This window comes from Lepus europaeus, chromosome 9 (genome assembly GCF_033115175.1).
Source record: "Lepus europaeus isolate LE1 chromosome 9, mLepTim1.pri, whole genome shotgun sequence".
NCBI lineage: Eukaryota > Metazoa > Chordata > Mammalia > Lagomorpha > Leporidae > Lepus > Lepus europaeus.
This window is the reverse complement of record NC_084835.1, coordinates 9,314,481-9,328,948: the sequence shown is the minus strand read 5'-3', so window position 1 is coordinate 9,328,948 and position 14,468 is coordinate 9,314,481. Positions and strand designations below refer to the sequence as shown.

At 48.7% G+C, this 14,468-nt stretch overlaps 1 protein-coding gene across 1 annotated transcript in view; it reads right to left on the bottom strand.

Annotated features, from left to right (window-relative positions):
* Window positions 1-9,228: 9,228 nt before the first annotated feature.
* The window catches only part of SYN2 (synapsin II), a 184,598-nt gene continuing 179,358 nt past the window's right edge, over window positions 9,229-14,468 (bottom strand). Inside the window, exons 12-13 of the mRNA XM_062200461.1 lie at window positions 12,806-13,055; window positions 9,229-10,377 (exon numbers count right to left, since the gene is read on the bottom strand). Coding sequence (XP_062056445.1) covers window positions 10,242-10,377; window positions 12,806-13,055 — 386 coding nt within the window. The 3' untranslated portion in view covers window positions 9,229-10,241. The remainder of the gene's footprint in view (window positions 10,378-12,805; window positions 13,056-14,468) is intronic.

Genomic DNA, 14,468 nt, shown 5'->3' with positions numbered 1-14,468 from the left:
TTAGTGTGTTCTAAGAGTTTACAGGAGACAGAAGAACCCGGAACAGGTGGGAAAATGCTTCATGGAGTAGGTAATTCGGCTCTGAAGGATATGGATGATTTGGATGGGTAATAAGGATTTAAAAAATGAATTTTTAAGGGACTGAGGATAGCTTAAATGCTAGGGTGAGTATATATATGGATCAAAAATACAAAAAGTAGGGGAAGTGAATTTTCTGTCAGTTCAGCTACAATTGAATGAGAGGGATAAGTCTGAAAAGCAATTATGATGACAAACAAAATGTATTAGGCACTTCCTTCCATGTGTAAGGTACCTGTCCACGGCAGTTAGGTCCTTGCTACCCACATGGGAGAACTGGATTGCATTCCTGTCTACTGGCTTTGGCCTGGCCAAGCCATCAGGGATTCGGGGAGTGGAGCAGTAGACGGAACATACCTCTCAAATAAATAAATAAATAACTGTTTCAAGCTTTTTTTTTTTTTTTTACTTTTTGACAGGCAGAGTGGACAGTGAGAGAGAGAGACAGAGAGAAAGGTCTTCCTTTTGCCGTTGGTTCACCCTCCAATGGCCGCCGCGGCTGGTGCGCTGCGGCCGGCGCACCGCGCTGCTCCGAAGGCAGGAGCCAGGTGCTTCCTCCTGGTCTCCCAGGGGGTGCAGGACCCAACCACTTGGGCCATCCTCCACTGCATAGTGGCAACCGGGACAGAATCCGGCACCCTGACCGGGACTAGAACCCGGTGTGCCGGCGCCACTAGGCGGAGGATTAGCCTGTTGAGCCACGGCACCAACCGGTGTCTCAAACTTATTTTAAGAAGCCCAAAACTTATTGGGGTAGACATTTGGCACAATGGTTAAGACGCCACTTAGGGTACTCACATGCCCTATCAGAGTGCCTGGGTTCCTGGCTACATCTCCCTGCTGATATGCACCCTGGGAGGCAGCAGATGATAGCCCAAGTACTTGAATTCCTGCCACACACATGGGAAGCCCAGATTGAGTTTTGGCCAAGACCTGGCCACTGCAGGCGTTTGGGGAATGAATCAGCAGATGGAAGATCGCTGTTTGTCTGTGTCTCTTTGTCTCTAAAATATCAGTAAAAATAATTAACTTAGAGTTTTTTTTTAACTTGATCATCAAGTTAAGGAGTTTGAACTCCCCGCGCTAAGCTTGAGGACCCGTTGAAAAATTTTGACCAGGAATATACTATGATCAGAGATTTTAAAAGACATATACATGGCAGAAATGCACAAAAATCGCAAGTCTGGAGGGTCAGTTTAGGAGGCTCTCCCAACAGGACAGGTGAACAAAGTCCCTAATCCATGGGACTAGAATAAAGCAATAGTCCTTAAGATTAAATGATCTTTTTGCCTTCTCTTTCCTACTGATATTACATTGAAGTCAACTGAACAATTCACTGCTTTGGTGTTAAATATGCAAACTCTGTGTCTTCAGATTCCAAGAGCTAGAATGTGTCAGCCCCGTGAAATCCCAAAGGCAAATGAGGAGCCCAAATTCGTTCCACTCTGCTCCCCAATCCACCCAGGTCCCAGGCTGTACTGAGGCCTGCAGGGTATCTATAGGTCAGGACTTGTCGAGTAGTCTGTGGAGCAATTCCGTACCATTAACAGCAAGCTCCAGGGTGGAGCCCAAAAGTCCACGCCTGTGCTGTCCCCACAGTAACTCAGCAGAGCTCATCTCTGGGGAAGGGACCCAGAACCAGGGCTTGTTTGGTGGTCCCTGAAACTTAACTTGCTCCACTGGGTGGCTGTGGCTTTCCGCCTAGAGGAGTTAGCTGAAGGGTGGACATTCTTATCAGGAGAGATGTATGTGGATACAGAAGTGGTGTTCCCTGAGCATTCATTTACACATGGGGTGGGGCTCGCTGGTGTTTCCTCCTTCTCTCTCTCAGGCTGTCTCCCTGATAAATGCGACAAGCTGGTGAGCAGAGCCCAAGAAACAAGAGAAGAAGAGTCCTGAAAATGCGCACCAGTGTCCGAGTCCAAGTGCGTGTGTGCATGTGTGCTGTACCCAGCTGTATCAGTATTCACATGAGACAGATGGCAAGTTCTCAGAATGATAGCGTGTGGAGTAAGTGGAGGGTAATCAAAGGAAATGACTAGGTATAGTATGTTTCTACAGGTATCCAATTGGCAAGTTTGAAGTCTAATGAGACCCGTAGAAGGAAGGGTATCGTTCAAGTGTGAGTCCAAAGCTCAGACGCTGGGAAGTCACCTGCAGGGAGGGATAGCCTCATGGGGCTACTGTGAAAATCAAACATAATGATAGATGGGCCAGTGCTTTGTGAACTCTAGTGACTCCATGCTGCAAGGTACTATATAAAAAAAAATTTTTTTTGACAGGCAGAGTTAGACAGTGAGAGAGAGAGAGAGAGAGGTCTTCCTTCGGTTGGTTCACCCCCCAAATGGCGGCCACAGCCGGTGCACCGAAGCCAGAAACCAGGGGCTTCCTTTGGTCATCCGTGCGGGTGCAGGGTCCAAGCACTTGGGCCACCCTCCACTGCCTTCCCGGGCCACAGCAGAGAGCTGGACTAGAAAACGAGCAACCGGGACAGAATCCAGCGCCCCAAACAGGACTAGAACCCGCAGGCGGAGGATTAGCCTAGTGAGCCATGGCACCAGCCGGTACTATATAAATTTTAAAATACCATGTGGATATAAGGGATATTGACTATGATTATTTGAGGAGGCAAACATTTTTTGAATGTTAACCTACCAATTAGATAGCAGACTATCTTGACAAAGAACAGAATTTATCTGTTAGATCCCAAGTCATAGTGTGCCAGACCAAAGACAAGAGAGTTACCTACGTGCATTCTGGGCTGTTCCCTGGGTATGCAGCCTGCAGTGAGGCGTTCACGGTGTGTGCAGGCCAGGACTGACTGAGCCACTAAGGGAGCCCCCTCTGGGCCTGGTCTTGCAGTTCCCTACAACTGGAATGCAATTCTTTCTTTCAAAATCGACAACCTGGATGGAATCAGGCATTTATTTCAAAGAGAAACTATTTAAAACATCTGAGGCTCCCTTTCTGGGATTACAAATCACACAACATTATCTCATTAATTTATAGTCACATTGCGCTTTGGACCTTTCGAACTATGTAGCTTAATCATAAGATTTAATTCCAGAAAAAAATTTAAGTTTTTTTTTTTAAACAAAATTCACTTTGTAAAGCAATGGTTCTTAATCTTTGTACTGAGGATCTACCAAAAACGCCCAAACACAGACTATACAGAACAGTTGGCCTGGGAATCTCTGGAATTCCAGGTAAGAAATTCCTGATTTTCTAAGAGAAACTCAAATAATGTACTACATATCTGATAGCAATTATTTTCTAAGCATAAGTGGCAGCCATGTTGGAATAAATGTTCAGCCTCCCAAAGGAATTGCTTCAAAGGAACCCACACCACTTAAGGGATGGTATGGTGAGTGCTTAAAAACAAATCCATTAGTCACATGCAGCTTGTGTTACCATTTCTACAGCTGCAGCGGGGTGTGTGTGTGTGTGTGTGTGTGTTTCATTGCCAGTGGGATGCCCTGGCAGTAGCCTCTGCCTCCCCAGGTGTCCACTCTCAACTCAATTTAGCCAATTTTACTGAAATTTACACAGCCCTAGGAGAAAGCACCAGATGGGCTGAGATTGCCCTAAAGGCCCAGCTGCTGGCAGCAGGGGAGAAAGGCATGATTGACATTCCTTTCGCTGCTCCTGGAGCAGTCCTGGGGAAGGGGCCTGGGGGTTCACATAGGTGTTCTCTCTGAGACAGAGGATTTCTTTCTTTCTTTCTCTCAAAAAGATTTATTTATTTACTTCTTAGAAAGGCAGATTGTCAGAGAGAGGGAGAGACACAGATCATCAGTTCACCGGTTCTCTCCCCGGATGTCTGCAACAGCTGGGGCTGGGCCAGACGGAAACCAGGAGCCAGGAGTTCCATCCAGGTCTCCCACATGGGTGGTAGGGGTGCTTGGGCCATCATATTCTGCTTTCCCAGGTGCATTGACAGGGAACTGGTTCAGAAGCTGAGCAACTAGGACATGAACTGGCACTCTGATGTAGGTTGCCAGTGTTGCAATTGGCGGCCTATCATGCTGCACCACAGCACTGGCTCTCATTCAGGAAGGATTTCCTGTGATCCTTCACATGCCCACCATTGTTAGAAACACTTGGCTAGCTCATTTAATTCTTAAGACACACTCTTTTTTTTTTTTTGACAGGCAGAGTGGGCAGTGAGAGAGAGACAGAGAGAAAGGTCTTCCTTTTGCCGTTGGTTCACCCTCCAATGGCCGCCACGGTTGGCGCGCTGCGGCCGGCACACCGCGCTGATCCGATGGCAGGAGCCAGGTGCTTCTCCTGGTCTCCCATGGGGTGCAGGGCCCAAGCACTTGGGCCATCCTCCACTGCACTCCCTGGCCACAGCAGAGAGCTGGCCTGGAAGAGGGGCAACCGGGAGAGAATCCAGTGCCCTGACCGGGACTAGAACCCGGTGTGCCGGCGCCGCAAGGCGGAGGATTAGCCTAGTGAGCTGCGGCGCCGGCCAAGACACACTCTTTGCAAAGGTAGTATTGTTTTCACTTTATGGATGAGAAAATGGAGCTAAACAACTGATAAAGTCAATTGGCTAACAATTAGCACTGCCAGGATTTTAATTCCAATTTGATTTGAAAACCCAGGCTACTTCCCTGGTTTTGTTCTGGCCTCTCCGAAAGGCTCCCGTATGCCTCTGTGTCCCCAAAGGGTCCCTACAAATAAAACCCACTTCACGTATCTCATGTAGGACAACGTTCCAGATGGCACATTGGACACCTAAGGCTGAGACTCGTTTGCTTGTGTTACTAACTGTCCTCAGGATCTTGGCAAATTCTCTTAAGTTGCCTGACTCTTGATATTCTCACCTGTAATACATGGGGACAAAACTAGATTGCAACTCCCAACTGTGAAATTCAGTGACTGCATGGGTACACCCATCCGGAATCCCACAGCTGAAGGCCTTCCCATCCTGTGGGCTGCTCACCGCTCCCCTCTTTGGTGCAGTCTTTTCTGACCCCCTAAGCTACAAGGATGTTCCTCTCCAACAGCGTGCACTGCCTTTGTCCATTTTACACCTGCCTGGCTCATCTTAATTCCTTCTCCCTCCACCTGTTATCTGAACGCATCTGAATTCCTCACATATTTTCGCTTGACTCCTACAGTGTTCCAATGTATGAGTAGATCACAGTATGTGAGTGTAGATGAAAAAGTTCTTTGAAAAATAGAATGAGTAAGTTTATTTTGTAGCAAACATTTATCGAAAGGCCAGTGTTGCGGCGCAGACGGTTAAGCTGCTGCTTGGGGCACCTGTGCCCCTTATCAGCTTTCTGTTCCTTCAAGCCCTGGCTGCTCTGCTTCCTTGTTCAGCTCCCTGCTAATGACAGCTCAGATACGTGAGTTCCTGCCACCCACGTGGAGACCTGGATGGAATTCCTGGCTCCTGACTTCAGACTGGCCCAAGCCTGTGGCCATTTCGGGGAGTGAGCCAGCAGATGGAAGATTTCTCTTTCCTCTCTCTGTCTCTAGCACTCTGCCTTTCAAATAAATACATGAATCTTAAAAAAAAAAAAAGTTTGAAGCCCATTAAGTTTGTTTTTTTTTTTTACAATAACCATTTCCCACAAACTTTTTGATGACCCCTTGTATGTTCTGATTCCCCCCATCCCAGATGGTTCTTGCCGTCTTTTTGTGTTGAAACCAATAGTTTTTTTTCCACTTGACTTCTTGCACACATGTGCACGAGATTCTCTAGAGTAAATGTGCAGAAATGGAATTGCTGAATCATGGGGCTTGTGAATTGACATTGCCAAACTGTTCCCCATGGTGGGACTAACACATGTTTCCATTAGCCATGTGTAAGAGTTCTGCTTCTTGTACGCTCACCAACTATTTTCTTCCAAGCTGACATTCTGACTGCATGTTTCTTACACTATTAGCTGTCTTCAGTCTCCTCGGCTCTCTACTGCTTGTGAATGAGGGCAGAATCTTCGCTTAACTCATTCTTATATTCCTCCCGCGAAATGAACTGAACTTAGTGAATATATGATAAAGAGGTGTGAACAAATCAGTCCATCAACAGGACTCATCTGTCTTGCCCCAGGGAGATGCTGAGTTCCAAGAGGACAGGGAAGCAGCTTTCTCTCCGTTAATCAGGTGACAACGTGGGGAGGGAATCCCAGTAATCTGCAGAGGGGGATCTGAACACAGACTTCAAGATCAACAGAGGAGTGCGATCAATCTTTTGGAGACCTTAGCTTTTTCCTATCAACGTTTTCTTTGAACATTTATTGACTGATGTGAGGAGCAAACTTTCCAGTCTCGGGCCATCTTGACTAAGTACCAGGAGGCCTGATTCTGAATGGAACTCCCCCACCCCGGGGTCCTGCCTCATTACTAAGGGTTGGGTACTATCCATGTGTCCTTTGGACTAGGGTGCTGCATGACCTATGGTAAATGCCTCCCCTTTTTGTCACCCCAGCAGTTCCTCCAGCCTGACTCATTTTCTAAATAAGCCACTTGTGGTTTTTGTTCTGACATCACATGTGGAAGAATGAGTAATTTTTTAAGAACCAGAATTATGTTCGATTAGAATAAGATACATAGTGTATGTTACTCATGGTTTTAGGACAAAGGGTCAACACTGACAAAAGGTATCCCAGTCTTCACCTAGCCCTCTTTTCCATGGAACCAGGGGATAAAGAAGGTAGAGGAAGGAAGTAGACACGGGTGCGCACACTTTTTATGTATACCTCTTATTTTGTGATCACATTGTACAAAAATTAATAAACTATATCTCATTGCCTCTCCTAGATTAAAAGTACTGTGACAAAGTACTTGACGCCATGAGTTCTGTTGCTGACCTGCTTAGGTTCAATTCTCAGCTCACTGCTTTGTCAGCTGACTTTGAGCAAGTTATTAAGCCTTCTTCTACCTCCATTTCTCATTTAAAAAATATTAACAGTGCCTATCATATTGGCTTGTGGTACAAAATAAGTAAGCGATGTTAAGTGCTTAGAATACTGCCTGGAAATTAAGAGGTATAATGGAAAGTATTAGTAAATACTTCTCTGAATCCATCACAATGTTTGTTTTCATAGTAAGTGCTCAATAAATGCTTTTTGATTAAATGAATGCAATCTCATTAAAACAGATTTGAGGGGTAGGTGTTGTGGCACAGTGGGTTAAACTACCATATCTGAGGGTCTGGTTCAAGAACTGGCTACTCCATTCTAATGATTCAGCTTTCCACTGATCCACCTGGGAGGCAGGGGAGGATGATGGCCCAGATGCTTAGGTTCCTGCCACCCACATGGGAGAGCCAGATGGAGTTCTTGGCTCCTAGCTTTGGCCCGGCCTAGATGCCGCTCTTGTAGGCATATGGGAAGTGAACCAGTGCATAGAAGCACTCTCTTTCTCTCTCCTCCCTCTGCCCCATCACTGTGGTTTTCAAGTAGAATAAATCTTTAAAACGTATTTGAATCAGAGGGAGAAAAGCCAAGTGGCAGATTCTTGTGAAGGGGTTCGGAGCATGCCACCTGAAAGTATGACTGAAAGCAATGGAAAAACAACCGAGGCGCGCGGGGTGGGGGTTCTCTCACCTCCCCTTTATGCCTTCAGCAGAGCCTAGAGTTTCTCCTGTGAAATTACTTCCTTCTCCCATATGAGGAAGAGAACATTCCTATCAGTGAGCAGAAACTGATGCAGAGACGAACCTGCACAAACAAATCCTTCCTAACTCCGCACCCCTTCTCCTGCATTAGTTTCTCCCATGTATTTTCTCATCACTTTCCCCGAATCTATCATTTCTAGCCCAGATCCCTTTGTCTCTTCACATTCTCTTCATTTATCTTTGTTTGAATGGTATGTACGTTTTGGGCCTAACAGATTCTTTGGGTCTTCATTTTCCTTATGAAACTCCTGTGTATACGAGGGCACTTTAAAAAGTTCATGGAAAAATGAAATTAAAATATAAGTTCATTTTGGTGAAAAATGAACGGAAATCTACACATAGCTTCTTCATAACAAGTACTTTGCATTAACTCTTGAAAGACCTCTTGTATGTAAAAACCTTAAATGTGTATACTTCTGTCTTGTTACTCTGTCACACACTCATTGAATGATGAGCTCCAGTCACAGAAAGCAAGGGGGCAGAAGGAAGTTTTGCCTCCCCTGCAGCTGGAACCAGAACGAGCTCTGAAGATCAATGAGCTTCAGCCCAGTGACCGTGCCTTGGATAGCTGGTCTGGTCCCTAGTTTTGCTTTGCAGGTGTCTCTCAGTGGAGGGGTTCTATTTCCTGTTTTTCAAGTGTAAGAAGAAGGTACAGTTCTCAATCCCTGAAAACACAGGATCAATGAGTTAGAAAGGACATGCTGGTACCAGAGGAAGTCATATTCTGACTTCTCAGCATCCAGCTTGTGAGGAGAGTAAGCAAGGCAGCGGCGCTGGCACAGGGTCGTCTTGTTAGTAGGATGGGTAACTTGTGTAGCCAATCAGCCGGGTAAGTGTTTGTTTCTTTTCATCAGCGCAGATGGGTATTTATCTTCACAACATTTCTTGCCAGTCATGAAAAAGCCAGAATGAAATCCCTGGGAGCCCACCTGGAAGGGCTGGAGGACGACATCTGGGGCCCTGGTCCTCAGATCAGTCGGTCCAGCCTTGTTGGCACCACCACGTGGGCTCAGCTAAGGAGCTTGATGATAGACCAGACGAGTGGGGAACCATGTCTGCTATAGGAGCAAGGGTGCTATGCTTCTTCACAAAGCTTCAAGTTCAGTAAAACAGGAAGAGGCGCTGAGTGGCTGAAGGCAAGCCAGCTGTCCTGGAGGGGACAGATTCACTGTGGCAGCGTCGGGAGGCTCAGTATAAGTGACAGATAAAAGACACATTCTCTATCACTTACAACCATAGTGTACACCAACAATCACACACACTTTCTCTTCCCTCTCTCTCATGCACACACGCTGACAAAGGCAGCTTCCCCTCCCAGACTTTTCACTACACATACACACATACATTTATGTGCACTCTTTCGGTCTAAAGAGTGTCTGAGGGCAGACCTCATGGCTGAATCAAATGCTGGTCAATGCTGCTGCTTTTATTACACCAAAGGTCTTCACATTTATTAGGAAAGGAACACAAGATGCGGCACACTACTGTTTTAGTGGCATGCATTCTCCTCGATGGTGCAACTTGGGAGTGCAAGGTCGCTGCAGCTGGCGTGTAAGAACCGCTCTCCAGAGGGGAGAACGGGGAAGCTGCAGACCCTTGTTCTCAAGTCAGCAGTGCACAACAGCCAGGGAGTCTCAGGGGTTGGGCAGGTGCACTTTTTTTTTTTTTTAAGATTTATTTATTTATTTGAACGTCAGAATTACACAGAGAGAGGAAAGACAGAGAGAGAGAGAGAGAGAGGTCTTCCATCCAATGGTTCACCCCCCAATTGGCCACAATGGCCAGAGCTGCGCCAATCTGAAGCCAGGAGCCAGGAGCTTCCTCCGGGTCTCCCACCAGGGTGTAGGGGCCCAAGGACTTGGGCCATCTTCCACTGCTCTCCCAGGCCACAGCAGAGAGCTGGATCAGAAGAGGAGCAGCCGGGGCTTGAACCGACGCACATATGGGATGCTGGCGCCTCAGGCCAGGGTATTAACCCGCTGTACCACAGCACCGGCCCCATGGGCAGGTGCACTTTAAACAGTTCAACAGGTGTGACAAAGTTCAACAGGTTTGGGAAAGTTCTAAAAACTTAGAGCCAAGAGTACTTCTAGGTAAGTGTATACTTCCCACACAGGTAGCACTGACTACGGGGCACGGGGCATGCTGAGCGCTGCATCTCACTAGGGGAAGCTGCCAGGAATCCTCAGCTAAATTAGTGCTGGCTTGGCGGGGAAGAATAAGACATGATGGCACTGTCACGATAAGGCCACTAAGCTCACAGCGAATGATGACTTCAGGAGGAAGCTCTTGTGACTACAGGGAAGCGGCTCTCTCCTCTTTGATTTCACGTGCCCCTCTCTGGAAGGCACCTGCCCTGAGACTGTCACATGGTCTTTTCTGGGCTGCGCGACATCACTGAGCACACTGGAGAAGAGGGAGGGGCTACACACACCAAGGTCATGAGACACCACCACCCACAGTGGCTGACTGCTGTTGAATGTCTTAGATGCCTCTCCCAGTCGGGCCGGGTGCCCCCGTTTCTGCAGAGCTAATCTGAAAAGAGGCTGGCAAAGGACTTCCTCAAGCTCCGGATGGTCTCTGCTTTGGCTTCATCCTCACTGGTTGAAGACCGGAAGAAGGAGGGCTCAGAGAAGCTGAAGGCATTTGTCAGGGACTGCGACTTGCTTGAAGATAAAAACCAGAGAGAACGTGAGAGGGTGGTGTTCCCAGCGAGGCACACAGGACGGTGACACGAGGAGACACAAGGAGAACCCCCATCCCCGCCCCAAGGAGACCAGAGTGACGGAGGAGAAAGCCTGCAGGGCACTGGGAGGCCCCTCTGGCATTTCCTCACCTCCAGAGCTGCTAAGACAGGGGAGGTGTGGGGACGAGGCAGAGGGGAAGAGAGAAGAGGAAGGAGAAGGGGTGACTCAAAGGCTCTTTCCGCTATTCAGCTGTAGAATGCCTGAGGGCTAGGTTTCCGAGGTCCAACTTGGTAAGCACTAATCTAGAAACCCTGTGCCCGTCTCCTCTGGTGGAAGGCAGAGACCAGGAGACTGCGGATTCTTGCACTTTTCTTTTTTTCTGCCAACTGTCAAGTGGAGGACCCAGCATCAGAAGACCTGGGTCAAAGTCACACCCTCATCTCTGCCCTTAGGCAAGCCACACACCTGTGTGGGCCTTGGTTTCTCATCCCTGATGTGCAGATATTTGGTAAAATGAGGATCTCTGTGTTCTTTCTATTCTGCTCTCCTCTCTGACTGCAGAAGATTCTTTCAGGTTGGCCACAAATACTAATGCCTCAATTTCCCTACTCTTAAAAGGGACACAGCCATGCTTGCTACCTACTTCAGAGGAGCCTGATACGAGGTCTGTGGGGACTGTGATGTCCTTGGGTAAAACAGACACAGTCCAGGCCTCCCCGTGGTTCTTACACAGCTTTCTAAGCAAAGAACCCAACCCTCACACTTTTTAGGGACCTATTTTTCCAATCAGAGACTAGGGATTCAAAGACAAAAACTGAAAGCAGGAGGCCTGGGGAGGCCAAGCCCACACTCCAGGACAGGGTAAAAGGTCCAGCTTCCCCACTGGCCCTTCTTGTCTCTTCCTGGACTCCCACCGGGTCTCTTTGCTGCTGGTTCCAGAACTCATCTGTCGTCTGGGGACTCCTAGCCCTCCCGTAAATGCTGGGTGCAGCCCAGGAAAGTCCCTGCCACAGGACCGTGAGCGGTGATTGTGAACAGATGCCCTGCCTTTCCGCAGGGCTGGAGACAGGCCCCAGCATGCTAGCCTCGGGGGGGGGGGGGGGCTCTTCTGCACGCACAGGCAGAGGGCATCAGGTACGAGCCTCCAGCCTGTCACTAGACGCTTCAGCCCAGAGGCAGTGACGACCCGGAAATCTGCGCTCAGACTGGTGGTGGTGATAGTGGCGTGTGTGCTGGTGGGGGGACAGTGGCTGAGGAGGGATGTACAGCTAAGACATGAGAGGTACCACTGGCCAGAGTTGGAGAGCAGAGTAGGGGATGCCCCTAACATTATGTAAAACTGGAAGACCCACAGAAATTGACCATCTGGACAACCGGCCTCAACCAAGGAGAAAGAAAATTGAGGAACAAAACTGAAACTCTCCAAGTAAAATTTTCTCATCTGTGCAATAGCTAGGTGATCTCTAAGGGGCTCAGCTGCACTACAAACTGCTGTTGTCCCCTTTGTCCCTTCCTGAGATTCATCTACTACCTACCACCCCATTCTAAGAAACCTAGATGGGTCAGTCCTACCCCTCCCCTGCTAAAGCTATCTCTGCTGACAGTGGTGACAGAAGTCTAGGGACACTGAAGTCTGTCAGGCATTTTTAGTTCTGGGGGAGTGGGTGCAACTGACCACTACCCTCACCCTAGCACTGCCCCTCTCAAGAACAGCTCTGCTGTTGCCATGGGGTCTTCAGTGCCCTCCTAAGTAGCCAGACACTGTGATGGGGTCTTCAAGGGTGACTGCTGGGAATGGGAACGAGGGAGCCCAGGGGGACAGTGCCCCTCAGGTCTCTACCCAGGAGCTCCTCTGCTGTCCACACAGAAGATGACCTCCTTTGGACAGAGTGGACGGTAAACATCCAGATGGAGTCAACTACTTTCCCCCTTTTGCTTCTGGGCAGCCTTGCTGACCGTATACCCCGAAGTGTGAGTCAGAGGCAGGAAAGATTAAAAAAAATTTTTTAAGAAGGAGAGATACACATAAAGAGAGAAGAGAAAAGGGATGGAAAAAAAGAGTGGGAGATGGGGTTGAAAAAAAAAAAAACAAACCAAACAAAGCCCTAAGCTAGCGCAAGACTAGAGATGGAACTGAACACTGGCAAAGTGCCACTCCCCAGGAAGAAAGGAGAGGGTGTGAGCACACGCTGAACCTCACACTTTCGTTTCCCTCTCTCCCCCTTTCCCAGTCAAACCCAGCCGTTCCCTCACCTAAAAGCACACACACACAGAACCAAAAAATCCCACTACACAATCTCTGTGGCAGGAGGCCTGCCTGCAGGAGCTGTCTAGCAGTGGTGGAGCCCGAGGCCCAGGAGGAGGGGCAGGAAGAGGGGAGGGGAGGAGCTGCTGAGTTGTCTCTTACTTGAGCTGTGGGTGAGGCTGGGGCTTCTGTGGTGGAGCAGCCGGGGGTGGCTGGGCCTCTGCCAGGGAGTTGCTGCTGGAGGGTGCATCTCCGTGGGTGGTGGTGGGGCCGCCCGGCCGCTGGGGAGCCGAGAAGGAGGAAGAAGAGGAGGAGGAAGAGGAGGAAGGTAGCAGTGATGGTCCAGGGGGGTGCCGGCGTGGAGGCAGGACCTTGCCTGGGGGCTGCGTTCCTTGGGGTTGCCCTGGACCCCCTAGGTTCAGTACAAGAAAAACTTCATAATTTAACTGCAATCAAAGGGTTTCCTTATTAGAATTTACATCCAAGGGTGTGGTTAGTTAATTATCAAAAGGATAAGCTCTGTTACAAGGAGGCATCCAAGGCCCTGCAGGGCTCCTACTGGAGTCCCTGGTTACCCCAAACATGGCCACTACTTGATCCTTCTCAGAGACACAGCAGCTCCATCACAGCATAAGTCAGGAGGACAAGGAAGAAAGCCAAGCGCGAGCAGGCCCCAGGCAGAGGCGAACTGTCTCACCGAAGCCCCCACTCGTCTGCCACCTGCACTAGGGCTTACAGGAACTCGCAAATTCCTCGGAGCAGATGCCGTACAAGAGCAGTGGAAGGACAGGGACTGGGAGTCTGAAAACCCAGGAACGTCCATCAGTGACTCCAAACCTCTTAGGGCCTCGGTTTTTCCAACCACAAAGCTGTTGGCATAGTGAGCCCAAGTCTTAGCAATCTTTGAGATGACAAGTGTTTCACGGAGAAATGGCTTCAAAAGGGACTCTGTGCGCTAGGATCACCACTGAGGATCTCTGGCTCATACCCTTCGTGTTGCTCCAGGCCTGCATGTGCCTGACAGCCACACCCACCTCACCTGGGCTTCAGGTTGGCATTCACTCCCACAGCCAGGAGATAACCTTTCTTCCCAGGCGTGTATTTGCCTCTGAGCACCAGGCTGAGAGAGGATGTGCCTCTCAGGTGTATGTGGTGAGATTCTCCAGACTTCCAAACCCCATTTTTCCCAGGGATGTTGTGGGTATCATCTGGCAAGAAGAGACCCCAAGAAAAGGACCAGCAAAAGATGTAAACCCATCTGGTGACCTGAGGGAAAAGCTGCCCTTCCTTCTCTGGAGGGTGACGAGGTATCAGACAGCTCGGGTTTTACTCAGGGGACTCCTACACTCTGAAGTCAAAGACACGCCCTCAGCACGTAATGACCAGGAGAAAACAACGAACAACTGGCCTGGGAGACCCAATTTCTCAGTCTCAGTCTCAGAGTCCACCTTCCTGGGTCTGCTGGAGAGAAAGCCTAATGAAAGTCAAGAGAAGCTGAGCTGTGTTGCTGCTGAGTTTTCTAGACAAGCCAGAACACTTGTAGCCTCTGGAGAGGCAGATGGCGGCTATGCCACTATGCACTCGTGGACATTGGCCCATTTCACTGTCACCCGGCAAGGACTCCCCTTTATCCTCAGTAACCAATTAACACCAGGGTTAGTTGCACATAAATAAATACACACATAAATACATGGAATTCTGTGTGTTTAAGAAGTTTCAATCTCAAGTCAAATAACTAGTGAGGATGAGAGATTAGTGGATTATTCCAAATCAATCGTCTTTTCCTTTTCCAAAGCTTGGCATTATTTGTATTAACATTTTCTCA